At 44.4% G+C, this 19,850-nt stretch overlaps 2 protein-coding genes and 1 pseudogene across 3 annotated transcripts; 2 read left to right on the top strand and 1 right to left on the bottom strand.

Annotated features, from left to right (window-relative positions):
• The first annotated feature begins 4,917 nt into the window (after positions 1–4,917).
• On the top strand, positions 4,918–7,934 carry LOC100825793. 2 transcript variants are annotated; one of them, XM_010236180.3, is made up of 4 exons: positions 4,918–5,646; positions 5,766–6,099; positions 6,191–6,411; positions 7,109–7,934. In XM_010236180.3, exons 2-4 carry the CDS (start codon positions 5,766–5,768, stop codon positions 7,787–7,789), a joined length of 1,236 nt encoding a protein of 411 aa, XP_010234482.1. In that variant the 5' UTR covers positions 4,918–5,646; the 3' UTR covers positions 7,790–7,934. The 2 variants fall into 2 exon arrangements, with proteins under 2 accessions (XP_010234482.1, XP_003562520.3); XM_003562472.4 differs by having other exon boundaries at positions 4,918–6,099.
• Positions 7,935–11,461: 3,527 nt separating this feature from the next.
• On the bottom strand, positions 11,462–13,992 carry LOC100823929 (annotated as a pseudogene).
• Positions 13,993–17,018: 3,026 nt separating this feature from the next.
• Positions 17,019–18,086, top strand: LOC104582019 (AP2-like ethylene-responsive transcription factor AIL5). Its single transcript, XM_010231275.1, has 2 exons — positions 17,019–17,881; positions 18,080–18,086. Exons 1-2 carry the CDS (start codon positions 17,019–17,021, stop codon positions 18,084–18,086), a joined length of 870 nt encoding a protein of 289 aa, XP_010229577.1.
• The last annotated feature ends 1,764 nt before the right edge of the window (positions 18,087–19,850 follow it).

Raw genomic sequence — 19,850 nt, 5'->3', positions numbered from 1 at the left:
CAAGTGGCTGGTAGGAGCGATGATCATCCTCTATATCTTTCTGATGCCCATCCTTAATTGCTTCATGCTGAGAGATCTTCTGATGCACACTATTATATGGATGCAAAGCAGCTGCTTGATCTCCATCCACCTTGCCAATATCGGAACATCTGATCCGACTAGTTTGTACCTTGCTAGTATCAGAACAGCTATTCTCGCTAGTTTGTATCATGGCATCTGGACGAGCAGTCGACGGTGGGCAGCCTGTAAGTTTACTCTGTTCTTTTTGCTGTGCGATTTCACCCAGATTTGCTTCTGTCACAAGCTCCAGATTAAACTTCTGTCCTTGCTTGGCTGTTCTGTTCTGCGAACGTTTGAGAAGACTGCTGCCTCTACAGTCTTGTGCTCTAACATTTGTTGGATTAGCTCTGAAGGGCTGCTCTGGCTTCCTCTTAGCTCTTCTTCGTTCACCACACTCTTGTGCTCTAACTTTTGTTGGATTATTGCGGTTCCATTTTGTTCCATTGTGACCTATTTCCTTGGTTGTTCCAGTGTTTCCCTCCCGATCAGTGTCATTTCTTATCACATCAGAACCACCATGATGTCGATATGGCCGTCGGTCATGCTCACCAAGAGAGTGGAAACCTTTAGGCTGCTGGTCATGGTCATAGGCCTTCTGTCCAGCCAGTTGATGTCCAAACCTGTTTTGGCTAGTCTTAGCTTTCTGTCCAGACGGTTGATTACTGGACCTTTTCCGGTAGTTGTTTCTATCATGTCCACTAATATGAGCCCCATAAGAATTGTTTCTCTGGAGACTCTGATTTGCAACCTTTCTGATTAACATCTTGCCACTTGACAGATATCGGTCTTCTTGATCATGTTTATGTTGAGTAGTACTGCCCCTGAAAAACGGAATATGTGTGTCAGCTCCTTTTGCATAATCACAAGCATGATCAAAGGAAGGACTCCTCCTCTCAGTCCTACATTACGGAATAAACCATTTAACTGGAAGAATAAACAGTACTACAGGAAATGTAATATCCTCATTGAGAAATCTCTGTTGTCATGTCACTCCATCAGAAGATTCAATCAAGAGAACTACAACTGACAGATAAACTAAACATCATGATGAGCATGACATAGAATCTAAAACTTAAATTCATATACTAATGCAAAGAATAACCTGCTAGGTTTATGCACAAGGTTGCTAAATGTTGCACCAGAATGGGGCTTGTCCCTTGGTGCTTGTTCTCTTTGACGTAATGTTAGCTGTTGCCACTCATATTGCTTGGTGCAGCTATATCCTCCTGAAATGAGTCCAAAGGGCAGCGTGTCCGAATCCATTTATTCCCCAGCTGTTGAAACAAGATGACAATGAGAATGCTAGCTCCTACATTATGGATGAGACTGCGGAGTTAATCTCTATCCTTACTTCCTGGATAAATTCTTTCATAAACTGAGGAAAAAAATACTGTTCAAAGATATCGCCAATTAAGGGAAAGCCTGAATTGACCACAAGAACTGGAAATTTCAAAAATAATTATTCTACGTTCTTACATGGCCTATGAACATCATTTAACAGCACATTCTACGTTCTTAATACTATATCCATTCAGATATAGATTAATAAAAAACAATCATTTAGCACTATTATAATGAGTTATCAGATATAAAATCACAATGAGTCCATTAGTTTAACTTGCATCATGAATGTTACAGTATTGTGTATATCACTGGAAAATATTACTACTACCTCTGTTCCAAATTATAAGATGTTCTAGCTCTGTTCTATGTCAATTTTACTAATGTTTGACCAAGTTTATAGAAAAATTAACCAACATATATAACTCTAAGTTAGTTATATCAAATCCAGCATGATATATATCTTCGTAATATACTTATTTGATATTGTAGTTACTGGTACATTTTTTAATAAACTTGGTCAAATTTAAGGAAATTGGACTTAGGACAGAGATATAATGTCTTGGTACTCCGTATAATTTTAAATGGGGGGAGTATATGCTATGCTAAATTTTCATTAACAAGTAAAAGAGACGTTTTTACAGTGTTAACCAGAAAGGGCAGCAATTAATGTGGCAATCATCACTCCAAGGTAAACTAGCACTACAAATGCAACCACCAAAGCAAGAAATTAAATTTAACACATTAGTATTAGAGTAAATTGCACAAAGACACATATCTAGCGGCTCTTGTAACAAAAAATCACGAACCCAAAGGTTTTTAACTGATACCCACTAATTGTATGCTAATGAGTAACAAAAACCCCGAAAGTGGCCGCTTTGTCCAAGTTAATCGCCCGTGGCCCGCATGTCATACAAAGGAGCCTTATTTCTGAATCAAGTACAAGGAAAACGGCTTGAGCGGAGATACTAGCCGAGCCGACCTAGGCTATCGCCTTCCCAGCCAGAAGACTCAGACGCGATGAACGCCTGCGCGGCGTCAGATGCGTCGCTCGCCGCACCTGTCCATGTCCGAGGCTCCGAGCACACGAACCTCTCATTCTCTCTCCCTCTCTGTCTCTCTCGGGAACGCGGGAGCAACGCAGTGGCGCGCCGCCGCCGCCACTTCTGCGGTCGCCGGAGGAGGAGCAGGAGGAACCCGACGCGACCTCGGCGGCCGGCGGCTGGTACGCCGGCGGAGGTGGACGCGGGCAAGGACTTGGACACCAGCGCTTGCGGTTGCGCCGACGACGGCAGTGGGGGGGGGGGGCTGAGGACGATGCGAGGTGGGCGCAGATCTCGGCGAAGGCGGCGAGGATGGCGGCGTGGCGCGGCGCGTTGAGGGCGAGCAGGCGGTGGAGCATGCCGCGGAGGCCGTCCCAGTTGCATCCTCTGAAGGGGATTTACTCATCCCCATCTTTCTCCTCCGCCCTTGCTGTCTCCTGACAAGGCAGACGCACTACCAGGCCCCCACACGAACCATGGCCCAAACGAAGAGAGCAACCCGCGTGATTTACTGCTCGCTATGATTTGTACACTAAATTGCAATTTCTCCAAAATCCGAATGGGCCCGCGAAGGCTGCTGTGATTTACTCTGCAAGCTTGTCGGGAATGAGCCGTGGATGGCGGGGGTCACTCACCGGAGCTGGGGGAGAAGAGCCAGGAGTGAGGAGCGAGAGATGAACGAGCTGCTGGTAATGAGCCGGCTCGAGCCGCCGGGAATGAGCCGTGAGCTGAAAACCTGGCCTCTGTGTATGACATGTGGGCCATGAAGGTTAACTAGCTTTAAGCGGTCACTTTTGGGTTTTCTGTTATTCATTAGTCTTCGTGTTGTGGGTATTAGTTAAAATTGGGTTCGTGGTTTTTTGTTACAGAAACCGCTACACATGTGTTTCTCTGCAATTTACTCTTAGTATTATCATTATTGAAGAATTTAACACATTATTATGACCACATAGCTTTGCGAGCACAGAGAATTTGAGATGTGTAGCAACAAATCCGCTCCTGTATTTTTACATAAAACTTCCAGTTTACCACGAACAAAAAAACAAGAGAGAATTACATATTTGCCACTCAAAATTTGCTCATATGACCAAATGCCACTCATAATTTCTTTGTTCCAAATTTACCACTCAAATTTTGTGTGGGGTACAAATATGCCACTACCGTTAGTTGGCCGCTAGTTGACCGTTAAATAAGAAATTAAAAGACAATCTTGACACTAAATATTATGTTGATTTTTTCTTTACAACGAATACTCCATCCATCTCATTTTATTTCTCGTTTTAGATTTTTATTTTTTCCCATAATAAGTGTCGTATCGGGCAATACTGATATCGGTTTTCAGGAAGGCAGGAATCTATCTAATTACCTTTTTTTTACAGCACTGCCTAATTACTTTGCTTGTTGTGCATGCGCTGGGCCTGGGCTGCATGCAGCCACCACCCGTAAGCGCGTGCGAGGCGGCGTGAAGTGCGGGCCAGGGCGTGAGATTAAGTACAACAAAATCAATCTCCAGGTCCGTTGCAATAATCGTGTGCTTTGGTATTTGGACTAAATCTAAAACGACAAGTAAAATAAGACGGATGGAGTATTTTGTTGTGAAAGGGGAAATCAACATAATATCTAGGAGCAAATTGTCTTTTCATTTTGTACTTAACGGTCAACTAACGGTCAACTAACGGTAGTGACATATTTGTATCCTATGCAAATTCTGAGTGGCATTTGAGCATATGAGCAAAATTTAGTTGCGTGTGTGGAGAAATTCGCCCTGGCCTCAACTCCACTGTCAGTGTCCAGTCCACACGCGTCACAAATTAATTAACCTGGAATTCGTGTAACATGAGAAATTTGTAATGATCAAGTTCAGATTCCAGCAAGAATCAAATAACCAAAAACATTGGAATATGTCGAGGAGAACTCGGACGAACGAAAGGGAGTACCAAGGGACAAAATTTCACAAGATTGAAAACCAATAGAATGCAAAGGAAAAAAAGTTTTCGAGAGAAATAAAGTACTCCTTCTGATTCTAAATTCTTGGCTCAAATTTGCCTAAATATGGATGTATCCATTCTTAAAATGCGTCTAGATACATGTAATATTTCGACAAGAATTTAGAATCGGAGGGAGTAGGATGCAGAGAACCCAAATTTGAGAGAAATACAGCAGGATGCACAAAATTTAACGATCAGAGAATTGATCAGTGCAAGAAAAAATCCGCTCCTAAGAGCATCTTCAACATGGCCCTTAAACAGAGTCCCTATTTAGTTTTTAGGAGGTGGAGGCAAAAAATGTACTCCCTCCGTCCAATAAAAGATGTCTCAATTTTGATCAAATTTAAATGCATCTATACATTAAATGTCTAAATACATCTAAATTTTGATAAATTTGAGACATCTTTTGTAGTGCTGTGTTTAACAGGGTTCATACTTTGGTACCTACTCTACGGAGGTCCTGCTCAAGCCCCCGTTCCAGGGAACCCCGAGGAAGCCCCTGCTCTCTCTGCCACGTCAGATTTTGCCGTCTTCTTCTCTCCGCGTGCTGCACATCCCATCGGCCTTCCTCCTTCCGCCGCCACCTCCCCCTCGCCGGCGTCAAATCCGTCGCCACCTCTCCCTCGGCATCAAATCCCGCCGCCACCTCCCCCTCACCAATCTACGCCGCTCCTCGTGCTGCAACCGTTGCTGTTGGTCCGCCCGCGCCACCGCCCCCCCAGTCCGTCGATGCCGACCGCCCCACGCCGATTCCCAGCCGCCAGGGACGCGCAGTCGCGTCGTCCGACCCTGTGCCGGCGCCCTGCGCCTCCGCCGCCCCGCGCACCGTGCCAAGTCCCCGCCGATGGGGATCCCCACGCCCAGCGCACCAAGTCCCCGTTGTCCCGTGCACCGCGCCGCTGCCAAGTCCCTGCCATTTAACTCAGACTCCCGCCCCGCGCTCTGCACTGCAGCGCCGCCTGTGCCGCGCGGGCTCATCGATCCGGAAAGCAAAATCGGAGGAACTACCCCTCCTCCGACTCGGAGTCGCGCTCAAGTCAAAATCGGAACCAGAGGGCGTCATCGGGCCTGGGCGGTATATTAAGCGCCCCCAGGGTTCTCCTTTTGAGAAGAAAAAACAAGCGAAGCGAAAAGTTTGATCGCAGACTCGCCAAACCCTAGCCTCTTCCATCGGCGGCTGGAGTACGGGTGCGCCAGCAAAATCGGAGAAGAAGGCAAGCAAGCTCCTCTTCTATTCTGAATTTCTGATGCAATGCGATTTTATTTTATATCATCGAATTACCACGAAATCTCACATTACTACATATTTCTTCTTCTTACTCGCGGTGGGAAGATGTCGGGAGAGGAGATGTGGTGGGAGAGGAAGATTGCAAAGCCAGCGGAGTCAGAGCCGGAGTCTGAGCCAGAGTTTGGGTCGGAGCCGGAGTCTGAGTATGAGTCTTATACTTTGTCGGAGTCTGACTCGGACACAGACGTGGTGGTGAAGCAGGAGAGGATGGCACGGCTGTTCGAGCCCGATACCAAGCACACAACTGAGGAGAAGGTGCTCCTGGGTCTTCACATTGTTCATTGCAGACAGTTCACTGAATATGATCCAAAGCAGAATGATTTTGTCTGCACCTGCTTCTGCCATTTCAACATAGCGTTCTTCGACCTCGATGAAGAGTGTGAGTCTTTGCAACCATCTCATTGATTTCGTAGGCAGAGATATTCATCATGTTTCTTTTTCCTGATTTGTGTGCTGGACTAAATTTACAGCCGATGCCCCCCATGGTCTGCCGCTTCAAGTTCAAACTTATTCTGATTGGTGCGAGATGGCAGATGCATCGGTTAATGTCATTTCCTTGAAGATAATCAGATCTGATGTGGGCTACCCAATCAACGTATTTGGCACCGTGCTTGCAAGGGATGAGGTTGACTATAAATGTGTCTATCTGTTCCGTCGTGAAAGGGATGATCCCCAGTGCATCACCAAATCGGTTAGTCTTTTGTTCCTCCCTCAACCTCCCTAGTTTTATTTTCCTCACTAGATTACCAATATCCAAATATATCGTGATCCTCAGTTCCTCACCCTAAATTCACCATGGATGAAAGATGTCTACCATTTGATTGCATCCTGAATTAATTGTCACGCTATAGTTTGGTATTCCAATTATTTACCTCGACTTATCAAAAAAGAGCTATGGTCTAGTAAAATTTATACTCCCTCCTTTCCATATTATAATATGGTTTTTATCCTAAATCAACATTTTAAAAATTTGACCAAGTTTATATGAACAAATTATCAACTGACATCTACAATACCAACGGAGTAACCATTGAATATATGTTTCATAATTCAATGGATGTTGATATTTTATTTATATAAACATATACTGTCAAGCTTTTAAAAGCCTGGACTTGGGCGAAAACCATGCGCCTTATAATATGGCACCTAGTGAGTACTCGTTAAGACTGGAATGTGATGAAACTTTGATAGGTTGGGTCTGATCGACCCAATGTTTCCATAAGTCATTATTTTGTGTGTTTGAATATGAGTTACAAATGTATGATTATTGGTGTTAAATTTATCTAACTAGCCATACTTTGTTCGGTTGTCAGAATTTGATTACGCTTGTTTAACTATCGATATGAGACTTTTTTTACGTTAATTATCTTTGCCATATCCTTGTGCAGAGGAACATGTTAACTCTGACAGGTCCACGCCGGGGATTTGTCATATCGGACAGTATGTTTTTTGAGATCAATTTGAAGATCAAGGGTGATCAGACCAGTGATGACAAAGATTTTAGCAAAGGTGTGATACGACACTGGCGTGTCCCCTTTGACAGGCGACCCATGATCACTCATCTGCTGAGTAGCTGGCGGAGTATAGTCGAATTGGCATTATCGCCTATTACGAATCCCGTGGCAGCTTCTCTTAAAGTTAATATTTTGAGTGGACCATGTGATGTTCCTTTCAAAAGCAAAGTAACGGCTCGAACCATCGGAAATATTGAAAATCCTATCATTCTATATGAATATGATAATAAGGTGACGTGGAACCACATATTAATTGAAGATGATGGCGCTATTGTCTTGACTCGTAATCTGGTAGCCGTCCCTGTTCCCAGCCACACGGTTGACGATGATGAAGAAATTCTGCTCAATGTTTCTTTTATTGCTGGCAATGGGAAAGATGAACGCACCTCGGTCACGCTATCATACCCTGAAGAAGAGAAGGTTTGCAATCACGGTTGCTATGAGCTGCTGGTGAAGGTTTGCTGGACAGGTATTCAAGACGTTCCGATGCGCGGAGATATTCTGAGAAGATGGACCTTGGTGCCTGCCGGAGTCTTAGCGCCGGCCGTCCTCTGATTTATAAGCTTCTTTTCAATCTGAGTACCTGCTGGACGTTATAAAATTTTATTTTAATTGTAATAAGCACTATAAAATTTGACTCGAGGTGATGTGGAAAGAAGTGGGTTTGCTGCGAGATTAGTGCGCGCGTGTTATTTAGAAACCTGATTTGCCATGAAGAAAACGCTTCCATACAGTCCTTTTCTGCCGAGTTTGAACTAAAATTCCAACATTTTGTGAACAAGCCTTGTAAACTGCTCGACTGTTTCCATACAAGTATCGAATAGCATACCTATGGTTGGCTTCAAGTTGTCGTCACATTCAGGTGTATATGACAGAAAACCTAAAAGCTGAGACCCCCATCACTCATGCTCTGGTCCCATATCAAGGAACTCAAATTTGTCCAAATATGGATGTATCTATGACCAAAAAACATCTAAATACATGTAATAGAAAAGTCACTTGACAACATGGGACGGAGTGAGAAGTCAGAAGTTATTGATTGTTAGAGAAATTGGACGTGCAAAGTTGAAACTGGGCGGTTTGTAGGTCTCTTTTTAATTTGTTGTACTGAAGTTATCCAGATGATCGATGGAGCCATGGAGGTCGTATTTCCGCCTCCATCATCGCCATCATAACCAATGTAGCAGTACAAGTAAAAATAGAAGGGTTGGCCTGATCAAGTTTGGAAAAGTTTCGATTGCTTCCGAGCTTCTTGCTCCTCCTATCACGGACCGTCCATCGCGCCCACGTATCAGACGGCGAGATTCCAGGCAGACGTTAGGATGGATGGAAAGTCTACAGCCCCATACACCTAACCTTTTCGTCCCACATCTCGGCCCCATCCTGTTTGTCCCTCTGATCTAATCGAAGGAGCCATCACTCTCTCTCTCTATTCCTCCTGATCTAGATCGAAGGCTCTCTCTCTCGTACAGATACTTCTTGATTATTTTTTGACGCAATGCTCTCCAACGACTCAGTTTGCCCTGTGTTTCCGTTGTGGAGAGAATCCAGGAAGCAAGATGTGGGGCTCAAATGCTCAATTAGGGGCATGAGACCCGGTAGTGATTAGTTGGAGTAGTTTCCATCTATGCGTAGCTTATTTAAGGCATTGTATTCCCGTTAGTATGGTAACAGAAATAGAGAAAAGGAAGGAGACGAGCTTTGAGAGGCCGTCCGTCACCAAAAATATCGCTTCTGTTCTTTCCTTGTGTGCAAAGTGAACGAGAGAGAGAATAGAGGGAGCTGCGGCTGCGTGAGGCAGCTCGAGGAAGTAGAAGAAGAGGAGCAGCGCAGAGTCTCCCGGACAATTCTTGTGTTACAAATGGATGTGCCCCTCATGAGATGTTCTTGTACGGTAGTGAAGTATAGGCAAAGAACGATCCAAACCAACGCAAGTACACAGAGCAGCGCCGATGCCATGGCCTGAGATATATGGGGCGTCCACATGCGTGAAGACGCCATGGCCTGAGGTTATGTGTGACCGCCATATGGAAAGCCACCATACATGCATGGACTGGAGCCTTCATATGGGGAACCCGCAATACATGGAGCTCGCTGCACCGCCCCGCTGGCCTTGACGAGGGGAGATAGCGATGGGGGAACAGCCATGTGGGAAGAGGAAGAAGGGGGAAGAAGAAACGGAAGGAAACACTGGCCAGGGCGAGGAGAGAGTGATGGGAAAGAAGAAAAGTAAAAAAAAAGAAAGATGAACAGTACCCTACCTAAGGCCATCGATCTGAATCACAAACGGAACAGTTCTACCTCCGTCTTCTTGCCGTCAGCAGCTTTGGCTACACCCAGATCGAAGGGTCAGTGCACAAGGGTCCGACGGCCTTGATAGGGAGTGCACTATGCTCGAGAGTAAAAAATCCATTCTCGATCAGTTTTGCATCAATTAATTGCCGCAACAAGAGATCTATTTCGTAAAAAAAAAAGATTAGTCATGGATCGACTTGACACCTTATCAAGCAAGGCTATGAGGAGGCGGGTGCGTGGTAGGGGACAGATCGAGGAACAGCGAGGCCGCAGTGATGCGTGCCGGTGGACCATGGCCTAGTCCAGTGGAGGCTCTTGTAGCTTGCAGCCGGCGCCGGCGAAGACGTCACTCCGAACAGGGGTGCGTGTTGGCGGATGGTTGGGACGCCGGCGACGGACCGGATCCGCAAGTATTCAATGGCGCGCGCATGTGTGCTTAAGACGTGGTTACGATCGGCCATGGAGAGCTGCCATACACCCAGGAGGTCCTCATGTACATGGACGCCGCGTTAATTTGTCCCGACACGACACCCGAAGCCAGGCCACGTACTCCCTCTGTCCCAAATTAACTGACGTTGGCCACGATCGAGATGTGTCGACGCCGAGCTCTGCTGCGGCCAAGAGGCCCTCGACGAGGCCGCCCGGTTCTACGTACGCGCCTTCTAGTCCAATACTGCGCGCTGCGGACTGAGAAGAAGGCCACGCGGTGGTGTTGCGGGAGATGGAGGCCAAGGACGACGTGGCGCCGGGCTCCTGTCCATGCTCGTCGAGGGAAGGTACTTCGACGTTGCCATTTTAAGCACTCATTTTCGTTCCAACCCAATTCTCACCAATCCAGAGGAAATGACATGGATGGAGAGAGATTTTAATTTATTTTTCCTTTACTCTCCCAATCCCACCAATGCAGTAGAATCAGGAAAGTTTTTAACGTCGGAATATTCATAGGACAGACAACAGGGCTGCGCACGAGCCAGCAAAGTTTGCTCGTGTGGGGGAACCAAGGAGTGCGCCGTGGCCCGGCCGTGGGGTTCAACTTCTGTACCTGTGCAGAAAATTTGTAATCCAGGATTGATCAAACTGTTTTCCCCGAGTGATATATCCCATCCCTTAAACAAATAAAATTAAATCGATTCAGCCGGGGATTCCAAAAAGGAACACCTGATCAGCTGTTCTCTCAGAAAACTAAAAATAAAACATTGATCAGCTGTTTTGGGCCTGTCCAATGGCTCCATGCCGGCGGTGCTGCACCGCTGCCGTCTGATCACGCGCGGGATTGTATCTCAACTAGACGGATTTACACGCTTTGCTGCGTCGGTTGGCATGAGCTATGATTTGTGTGGCGACGATAACTGAAAATTTTATCCTTGAATCACTTTTGGCTCATTTATGTCGCGCCAAAATATAACATTTCTCTTAGTTGTGTTTCTTGTTATCGACATTTTGCGTTTGACATGTTTTTCCAGGATTTTGTCGTACATATCGTAACAATTACTTGGATACACCTAACCAATCACGGATGGTGTTGCCTCAAAATATTTGTAAACAGTTATCAATTAGCCCGACAATTGAGCTTACTATTCTCTACCCAAATAGATGACATAATATACCACTTATCTTACAAACCCAACGGCGTGGATGATTGAGGTTCATCGACATCCTCACATCCACACCCAAGGGCTGCAACTCTATTTTGTTGTCGGGATATCCTTTGCTTCTTTAGGAATTCAGCTTTCCCTCACCTGACAGTACAACATACCACTCCTTGGCAACTTTGTCGTCTACATTCCAGTCTATTTTCTCGCGATCCATGATCAACATCGGTACCAGAAAAAAAAGGCCACTTCATTCACATAAAACTATTAGGCGACACGTAAATACCACTCCTTGGCTACTTGGTCATCTACATTCCACACTATTCTCTGGAGGCATTTCTTCATTTGCAAGGTCTTCTATTTTGTGCACCAAATTCTCTGTACACTGATGTTACATAAACAAGGCAAGGTTTATGCTTGATACGTACATAAAATGAATCTTTTGTTGACGAATAACCCCCTTTCTGATTACTTTCTATTTCTAATCAGCCACATGTTTCTAGATGTGTCTGATTACTTTCTATTGAGCTCGTTCCTCCTGTTGCAACAAATTAGTTTCTGATGTACACATAATAATGCCAGTGCTTTTGTTTAGACTGAATTCTGAAACACTGGAACCTAGCTAAGCCATCGTCAGACTTAAACATAGAGCCAAGGAGACTGCATGTGCTGATCATCATACCTCTCGCTCTTACTTTGAAACCATTTACATTGGACTCAGGGAATCGCTGCCGTAACTCCGATTCAGCAGAAGTTGATGACGACACTGTTGCCCCGGAGTCCGAGTTGGATGCCATCTCTTGTTTCCTCCTATCACTCCCAGTTGCTAGTGTCAGCTCTAGGTCGAAATCTTCAACAGGAGGGGGTTTCTTCTCGCCTTAGTTACTGTAACATTGCAGATGATTTGTCTCCACCATTGCTTCGGCTTGAGTATCTCCTCCTGCCTGAGCCCAGTTCATCTTAACAACGTGCACCTCTGTCATCAGTTGCTTCTGAACCTGGTATACACGATGCAGCTCGTTTACCTGCTTTGATCAAATAGCATACTCAGTACATATCATCGACTCTTCCACCAACAGAGAAGAAGATCGTACCATCTCTAACCAGACGCTGTTGGTTGCACTTCGTTTACCTGGTGTCTGAATGTCTGTTCTTGCCTCAGGATGGCCATCTTCATTTGTTCCTTCTCCATCTCTCACCAACCCGCACAAAGCATCAGCCTCAATTGTTTCATCAAAGTCTGATAAAGTGATAATGAGTATCAAAGGTTGTTATTGTAACCAATAGCAATGGGTATGAAATACTGCATCTGCATTGCAATTATTAGAAATTTGTTTATGTGAGGTTGCATGTCTGCCTCTTGTGATTTATCTCCCCCATCTTTTTCAGCTTGTGACCGTGACACTGTCCCTTGTGTAGCTTCTGAATGATTGTACTTCTCTGGAGAAGTATTTTTTGGTTCTCAGATGGGAGTAACCTGCTTTGCCGTTTTGTCAGTTAAGCTGCATTTGTGTGCCAATGAGTATCCTATGCAAGCATTAATGTTATGGCTACGTCTTGTGTGTGATGTGCCTAACACATTAATCACCTGTCTATGTGCACATGTGCACTGCTTTGCAACATGGAAAATCTACAATGCTTATTTTTATAGATTTGAGAAAACTTTATTTAAAAGATGTACTCCCTCTGATTGTCGTTGACTTAGTACAACTTCGTACTAAATCAGCAACACTTATTATGGATCGGAAGGAGTACCATTTGTCCATGCAATGCACCAAGTTTTGGAGAAATAATGCACACAGCATACAGGCTGTAGATTATGGGTAATAGAAACTTAACTTTATATGTTTGTGAGACAACAGGACAAACTAAGATTCTTAGTAGAACATAATAAATGATGCAATGATATATTCAGGAAACATTTAGGAAGCACTTTTGTGTCTGATAAAAAAAATTGGGTTTGCATGGTTTGATATTGGCTCTCAATGTACTGAAATTCCATAAATATTCAGGTTTTCCTATCCGTACTTTCTCCAAGTAACCAAATTCTACAAGCCATTCACTGTACCACAGCTATTGAACATTAAACAGGAATTCTCCACCCGTACACGCCCACCAAAATGAAACCTACAAAATTGAAAACCCTAAACTGTATGTTTGATTCCGTTGATTCTTTGAGACAGAAGAATTAAAGAGACTATAACATAATTCTGCATCTGTTTTCATGTTCTCTATGCTTGGATGCCATTATGCTTCCCGAGAAGACCTACTAAACAGTCGCATACAGAAGGCAATTCTGAAGAGATCAGAGAGCTCTAAAAGACTGAGAGGAATACCAACTACAGTTTATTACTCCCTCCGATCCTAAATTGTTGTCGAAATATTACATGTATCTAGACGCTTTTTAAGAATAGATACATCCATATTTGAAAAAATTTGAGTCAAGAATTTAGGATCAGAGGGAGTAGTAAACAGAGACATGCCATTGCACCTTCTACAGATTGTGCATCAGCTCCTTTCTCCTTGCACATGGAATCACCAAAAATGGAATTAAGAACAAGTAAAAAAAGGTTTACGAACTTCTATAGATATTATCATGCCTCATGACGAGCTGAAGTGCAGAGCTTTCAAGTTAAGAATCACTAGAGATGAACAAGATGAAGCAAAGATCAAGGCAGGCTTTATGCTCACCGCTGGTACGGATCCCTGTTTCTGAATTCTTCGGAAGAAGGTAAGGCACTCCCTCTGTCTCCCTGCTCTCTGTTTATACAAGGTTCATTACTTAAATTGTGGTGTCATACAAAATTAACACTAAAATCAGACCGACCACCATAGATATTCGCCAGCCATGGATGTAACTGTATGTAAAAAAATCAAAGCAGAATATAGGAGAGAGGAATCATAGTACTTAGTACGAATTTTTTGTCATATCTAATTGTAGATGTGATTATTAAAACTAAAACTGAAGAACAGAATTGACCAGGGTGTACATCTTCATTTGTTACTGTCAGCTTCTTTCCAGTGTTAGAGAGATTTGACTCTTGCTCCCGCGGTGCCATGGAGCTAGAGAGATAAGATACCATGGAGGCATTGACTCTTGCTCCCGCGGTGCCATGGAGCTAGAGAGATTTTCTCGTATGCAGTGTGTTCAATCTTTCCAGTGTTAGGTCTATGTCTTTGTAGAAGTGTTTATGCATATTCAAAGAGTTTTTTTGTTAATTAGTGCATCCTGATGCTTTTACTGGTCTGATATTTTGTGGCTTTGTAGTCCTTTTTTGGTTTTATGATGAAGATTTGGTTCAACAACCTATACCTTTAGGGGGTTACACTCAACCCAAAAATGTCCAATGTACATGGCTCTTCATATCGGGGTTTTTCGTCTGCACTCGGCAACAACCCATTTTCCGGTAGTGATATAAGCCGGCCGGTTCTACTGAATGTGAACTAAAACTTAATTCAATTTTGGATGGCGGTTAATTTCGTATTTCATGATTTTTTGAATAAAAAGTAAAAATAGTAAGAAAAAGGTGAAACATTTAGCAACTAATATGGAAGCCCTCTTTTTCTTTAGTGGACTAATCAAATACCGTTACAAAGACAAGAAAAACAAAAAATTAGCTCATGATTTAAGCTTTAATCCATGTATCGATGGAATGGCCCCATAAATTTGCCCTTAAGACCTCATTCGGTTGTGGTGTTTCCGGCAGGAATTGAGAGGGATTGGAGGGAATTTGACCTAAAATCTCATCGATCCCTCCCAATCCCCACCGGGAAGCGAGTAACCGAATTAGGCCTAAAGTGGACGAATATTACCCACCTTTGCCATTATTTAAGAACGTGAACTTCCCTTAGACCCTCAACTAATAGTTCTCCTTGGCTTGCCGTAAAGGAAGAGACCATGTGGCTGCATCTTGATGCGCATGGATCTTCTCTCTGTTCAGGCACTGCCGCCGGGAACTGACTTTGTAAGGATCTCCTTCAGGCACTGCCCCCGGGAAGCTAATTTAGTTGCCCACGAACTGGCGTCCCTGGCCAAATCTACCCCACCCCAGTCCTGGTTCCACACTCTCCCTCCCTACATTGTACCTCTCTTACTTAAAGATGTAACTCTGGTTATGAATGAATAAAGAGGTCATTTGCTGTAAAAAAAGAGAGACCATGTGGCTGCATCTTGACGCGCATGGATCTTCTCTCTGTTCGACTCCATGGCCAGTGAGGCAGCGATCAACTATTGCAAACCAAACACATCTCCCCCTTTTCCTGATCCATATAGAATGCTCCGTGCAATGGCACAACGAGTCTGCGACACGGTCCATCGATCAAGCACCCATCGACCAGCGCCGGTTCCATCCCCATCCATGCTCAGCAATTCTGGATCCATTGGGCGCGAGATGTCCCAGAAGCGCAGAGAGATCCCTAACGGACGTGCAGTTTACCGTGCTCGGCGTCTCGACGGTTATTCAATCGTGGAACATACATGCATTGGTGGTTGTGATTTGTTTTGCCTACGTACCGAAATATAAATGAATACATGTACATTAATACATGCATGCATTGGTGGTTGTGATTTGTTTTGCCTACACACCGAAGTATAAATGAATACATGTACATTAGTACATGCATGCATTGGTGGTTGTGATTTGTTTTGACTACATACCGAAGTATAAATCAATAAAATGGCTGTGTGCATCATTTTGATGCAGAGGCCGGGTTTCAGCCACTTTTTTGAGAAAAAAAACATACTGAAGTATATGCTTATGAATTACTTTGTCGGACATGAATTTAATTTACTTGTTATTCATGTAGGTTATCTTTTTCAATGTATTGATCTACTTGAAAATTGATACTCACCCGGATCCAAAATAAGTGTCTCAGTTTTCAGTTTTGAACTAATCCTAATTCAAGCCTAGTTTGGAGGTAGTAGGAATTTGAGAATTTGTCAGCTATGCGCATGTCAATTGCAACTAGCTTGTTTCCGGAAAAAAAATGCAACTAGCTAGGAACACACGCTCATGCATGAGTTACATCCTTCTCTATGTTCACTAGCTATGGTGGTGATCAATTTAGAACGTGTGAATATAATCTAAATCTCCTGTATTTATTTTTTTGTCCACACGGGTGTCTACACATAGCTGATCAGTTTTAACACACTCTACTCTTTGTACAAATGTGAAGATATATCAAAACTGAACTAAAACACTCTACTCTATGTACAGTTTTAGTTCAAAACAAAACAACGGCAACAATTTAGATTCGGAGGGAGTAAAATATTGGACCAAGTTGCATTTTCCGTGTAATTTGCTTTAGAGTATCTCAGAGATACATCTGTGTAGTCTCTCTTAGGTTAAAGATATAGCTTCTTATGTTTAGGAACAAATGAACTAGTATAAAGAAATTCTAGATAAATGATCCGTAACTCTAAAACATATAAATTTGATCTCTAAATTGGCATCAAAGTTCAGAAATGATCATTGAAATCGAAAATGTTACATTTTGGTTTCTCAATTGGAAAACCGGACAATTTTGGTCCCCTCCTAGATTCGAATGGTTTTTACTGAACAAGTATGCCTGACCCGACCGCAATTAAATGCTCGCAAGTTGCAACAGTGAAGAGAAGAGCCGAAGCTACCACAAATCTCCGCGGGTCCACTAAATTAAATCTCTTCTCCGGTGCCTACAGCACAAACCCCTCCACCTCGTCCTCTGCAACACAAGCTCTGCCTCCTAAAACTAAAACCCCCGTTCCTGTGCGGTCATGGAGGTGGAGCGCGACGAAGAAGCCGGGGCCTCCGCTACCAAGAAGCAAATAAAGAAGTATGCCCAGGTCCGGACGGAGTTCCGCGGGGTGCGGCGACGGGGCGGCAAGTACAGGGCGCAGGGACTCCATGGGGCAAACCATGACGTGGCTCGGAAGCTTCGACACCGCCGAGGAGGCCGCCAGAGCCCACGACGCGGCGGCCGTCAAGCTGTACGGCGACGAGGCCAAAACCAACTTCAAGAATCCCGAGGCTTTTGTCTCTGTTGCTGAGGAGGACAACGAGATGCACCCGAAGAAGAAGAAGGCGCCGGCGGCGGGGAAAGCGATCAGCTTGGAAGTCCAGGGCGGAAGGAAGGCGACGACCAGGGCTAACTCCAACTCTCGCCCGGCGTCCCGCGGCGTCTACCTGAGTGGGTGCAAGTACGTCGCGCGGATTTGGGACCCGGTGCAGCGATCCAAGCTGTGGCTCGGCTCCTTCGACACGGCCGAGGAGGCCGCCGGAGCGCACAACGCCGCGGCCCTCAGGCTGCAGGCCGCGGCGCCCACCGCCAAAACAAAAGCTCGGTCGGGGTTCCGCGGCGTGTATCCGCGTGGGAGCAAGTACATTGCGCAGATAAAGGACCCTGTGCAACGAACCAAGCTGCGGCTCGGAACCTTCGAGACCCCCGTGGAGGCTGCCAGAGCGTACGATGAGGCGGCCGTCAGGCTGTACGGCGCGACTGCTGTTACAAACTTCGAGGAAGGATCCACGGCCGGTACTGCCAATGACGGCGCGGGTGCTGTCAACGAAAAACAACCCATGGCCGCCGCCGCTGCTTCCAATGACGGCACGGAGTCGTCCATGGACCCCCTCAACGACTCCCTGGATCTGCCGTCTATCGATTTCCTCTCGGACAGCGTCATCCAAGGCGGCGTGCAGCTCGACGATTTCTGGGCCGACCTGCCGTCGGCGGAGTGGCAGCAAGTGGAAGAGTTCCTAGATGACATGGACCTCACCAATTGGTGTGTGTGTGGGGGGGGGGGGGGTGGGGGGGGGAGGGGCAAAAATCTTCCTTTTTGTGTTTTCTTGCCATAAAATGGGGGAAAGAAGTGACGAATTGTTGCCAATTTTACCGGGGCGCGCTGGGAAAATTTTGTGTTACACTTATTCAGGAAAATTTTGTGTAATGCTGGATTTAGCGATGCTATGTTTGAATGTAGTAAGTGATTGCTCGCTCATATATGCCAGAAAAAGTTCAGAAAAACTATGCATGTTATGTGATAAGAGAACTATCTTTTTTTGTTAGTACTATGCTTGCTATTATCAGTGGTCTTAGTTTGATAGGATGTATATCTGTTACCTGATTATGCTTTGTTATTATGAAGTCCTGATGAAAGAGTTGGCTATCCATTTTCATTACTGAATACAGTTTATGTAATTAAAATACACTAACAAACTGGGCCGTGTGTTAACTTGGTAATTAGATCCTGTTAGATTTGTAATGTTAATTAATTTAGTATTACAAGGTTTTAGGTTTGTGCTGTTGAATTGAACAGGAAATTTTAGTGTGATGTGTAACCAACACCTCAGGCCAGTAGGTACGCCATCATGGTTAAGTATACGTTGTATAAATACGCCTAATTTGGGCGGAGTGTACATACTGAGAAGGTCTAGATGAGAATTAATTAATTAAAAAGCACCATTACTGAGATGGAATAATGGCTGTGGACTCAGAGGTAGAGATCTGGGTGATAAATAAACATTCTGATTTTAGCTGGTTCAGAATGTTGTTTTCTATGTATATGTTCATAATTATCTAGAACTGTCAGAAAAATATGAAACAAAATTAGTAATTTCAGATCGAAACTACTACCTTTTAGCCTTCTGGGGACTTTTGACACCTAGTATAGGTTTCTCGATACTTGACGCACGACTATGTTTCCCTTTTAGGTTGACCTAGTTTTGTTATGACCTGATATGTCCACCATCTTGTTCATCTGATATCCTTGTAGTTTATATATGTTTTTTTGAATAACTAGAAGCTAGGCAAACTACCAATCAATGGGTGGGAAAACTAAATCTGACCTCATCTCTGCAAGTTACTAGATCTACAGCTGCTTGTTCTTTGCCTTCAGTATAATTATGGCATTCAGATACGAACATGACTAATCTTCATCTTAGAGCCTATCGAGAAAACCTCCTTTTGTCGTTGTCAGGTTGTTGCACGATCTGTAAAAGGACAATTTTTCCAAACTATCATGTTCTCAGATAAGTGTGAAGCCTTTGATGGAAAATCCTCAACAATAGGCAGTCTAACAGGTAACTGTTTAATGCCTAGTAATGGGAAATCTCAAATCAGAGCAAAAATGGAAGGCACACATATCTACCAGATCATGTAAGTTCATTCCAAAATTGAAGTTTGTTTACTCAACAATCCTTGAAAATCAAAGCTGATCTAAAAGTACCCCAACTCAAAGAACACACAAAATCCAACCACAAACAAGACCTTGTATCCTTGTCCTTCGGAGCCTTGAGTCCCTCCTATTTAATCACACCTCTTATTTCCAGGAACTCGTGCACATAAGTTCGGGTTCCCATTGCCCTTGGGAATGTATGAAATTGGCCTCCAGTTGGCACCACGCCTGTTAAGTTGGTGTTGCCTAGGCTTGTCAGCACTGGGAACACGCTGAGCCACCGAGAGAATAGTATCAAGGGCTCTTATACGTTACCGATCCTTTCTGGATCTGATTACAGCATTGAGACTGGACAGGTTGAGAAGTTGGCCTAGCTCCCTGGTGAAGCCCAAACCGTTGCTCTTGAGGTTCATGCGAGATCGCACGGTTGGCGAGACCCAATGGCAGCTCCCTAGACATGCTGTTTTGTTCTAATCTGAGCTCCTTCAGTCCCTTGAGCCGCCCTATTGAATCTGGGATGTTGCCACTGATTGCTGAGCTTGACTACAAGTGCAGGATCTACTCCATGCAACCCACT

Source organism: Brachypodium distachyon, chromosome 1 (assembly GCF_000005505.3).
Source record: "Brachypodium distachyon strain Bd21 chromosome 1, Brachypodium_distachyon_v3.0, whole genome shotgun sequence".
In the NCBI taxonomy this organism is placed as follows: domain Eukaryota; kingdom Viridiplantae; phylum Streptophyta; class Magnoliopsida; order Poales; family Poaceae; genus Brachypodium; species Brachypodium distachyon.
Note: the sequence above shows the minus strand (reverse complement) of the source record. Positions and strands in the feature narration are given on the sequence as shown.

Bases quoted from the DNA above. Each gene is read 5' to 3' on its own strand.
- LOC100825793 (XM_003562472.4), top strand. From the start codon at position 5,685: ATGCGATTTTATTTTATATCATCGAATTACCACGAAATCTCACATTAC. The intron at 6,100-6,190 runs GTGAGTCTTTGC...CTAAATTTACAG, and splicing joins CTTCGACCTCGATGAAGAGT to CCGATGCCCCCCATGGTCTG. The intron at 6,412-7,108 runs GTTAGTCTTTTG...ATCCTTGTGCAG, and splicing joins CCCAGTGCATCACCAAATCG to AGGAACATGTTAACTCTGAC.
- LOC104582019 (XM_010231275.1), top strand. From the start codon at position 17,019: ATGACGTGGCTCGGAAGCTTCGACACCGCCGAGGAGGCCGCCAGAGCC.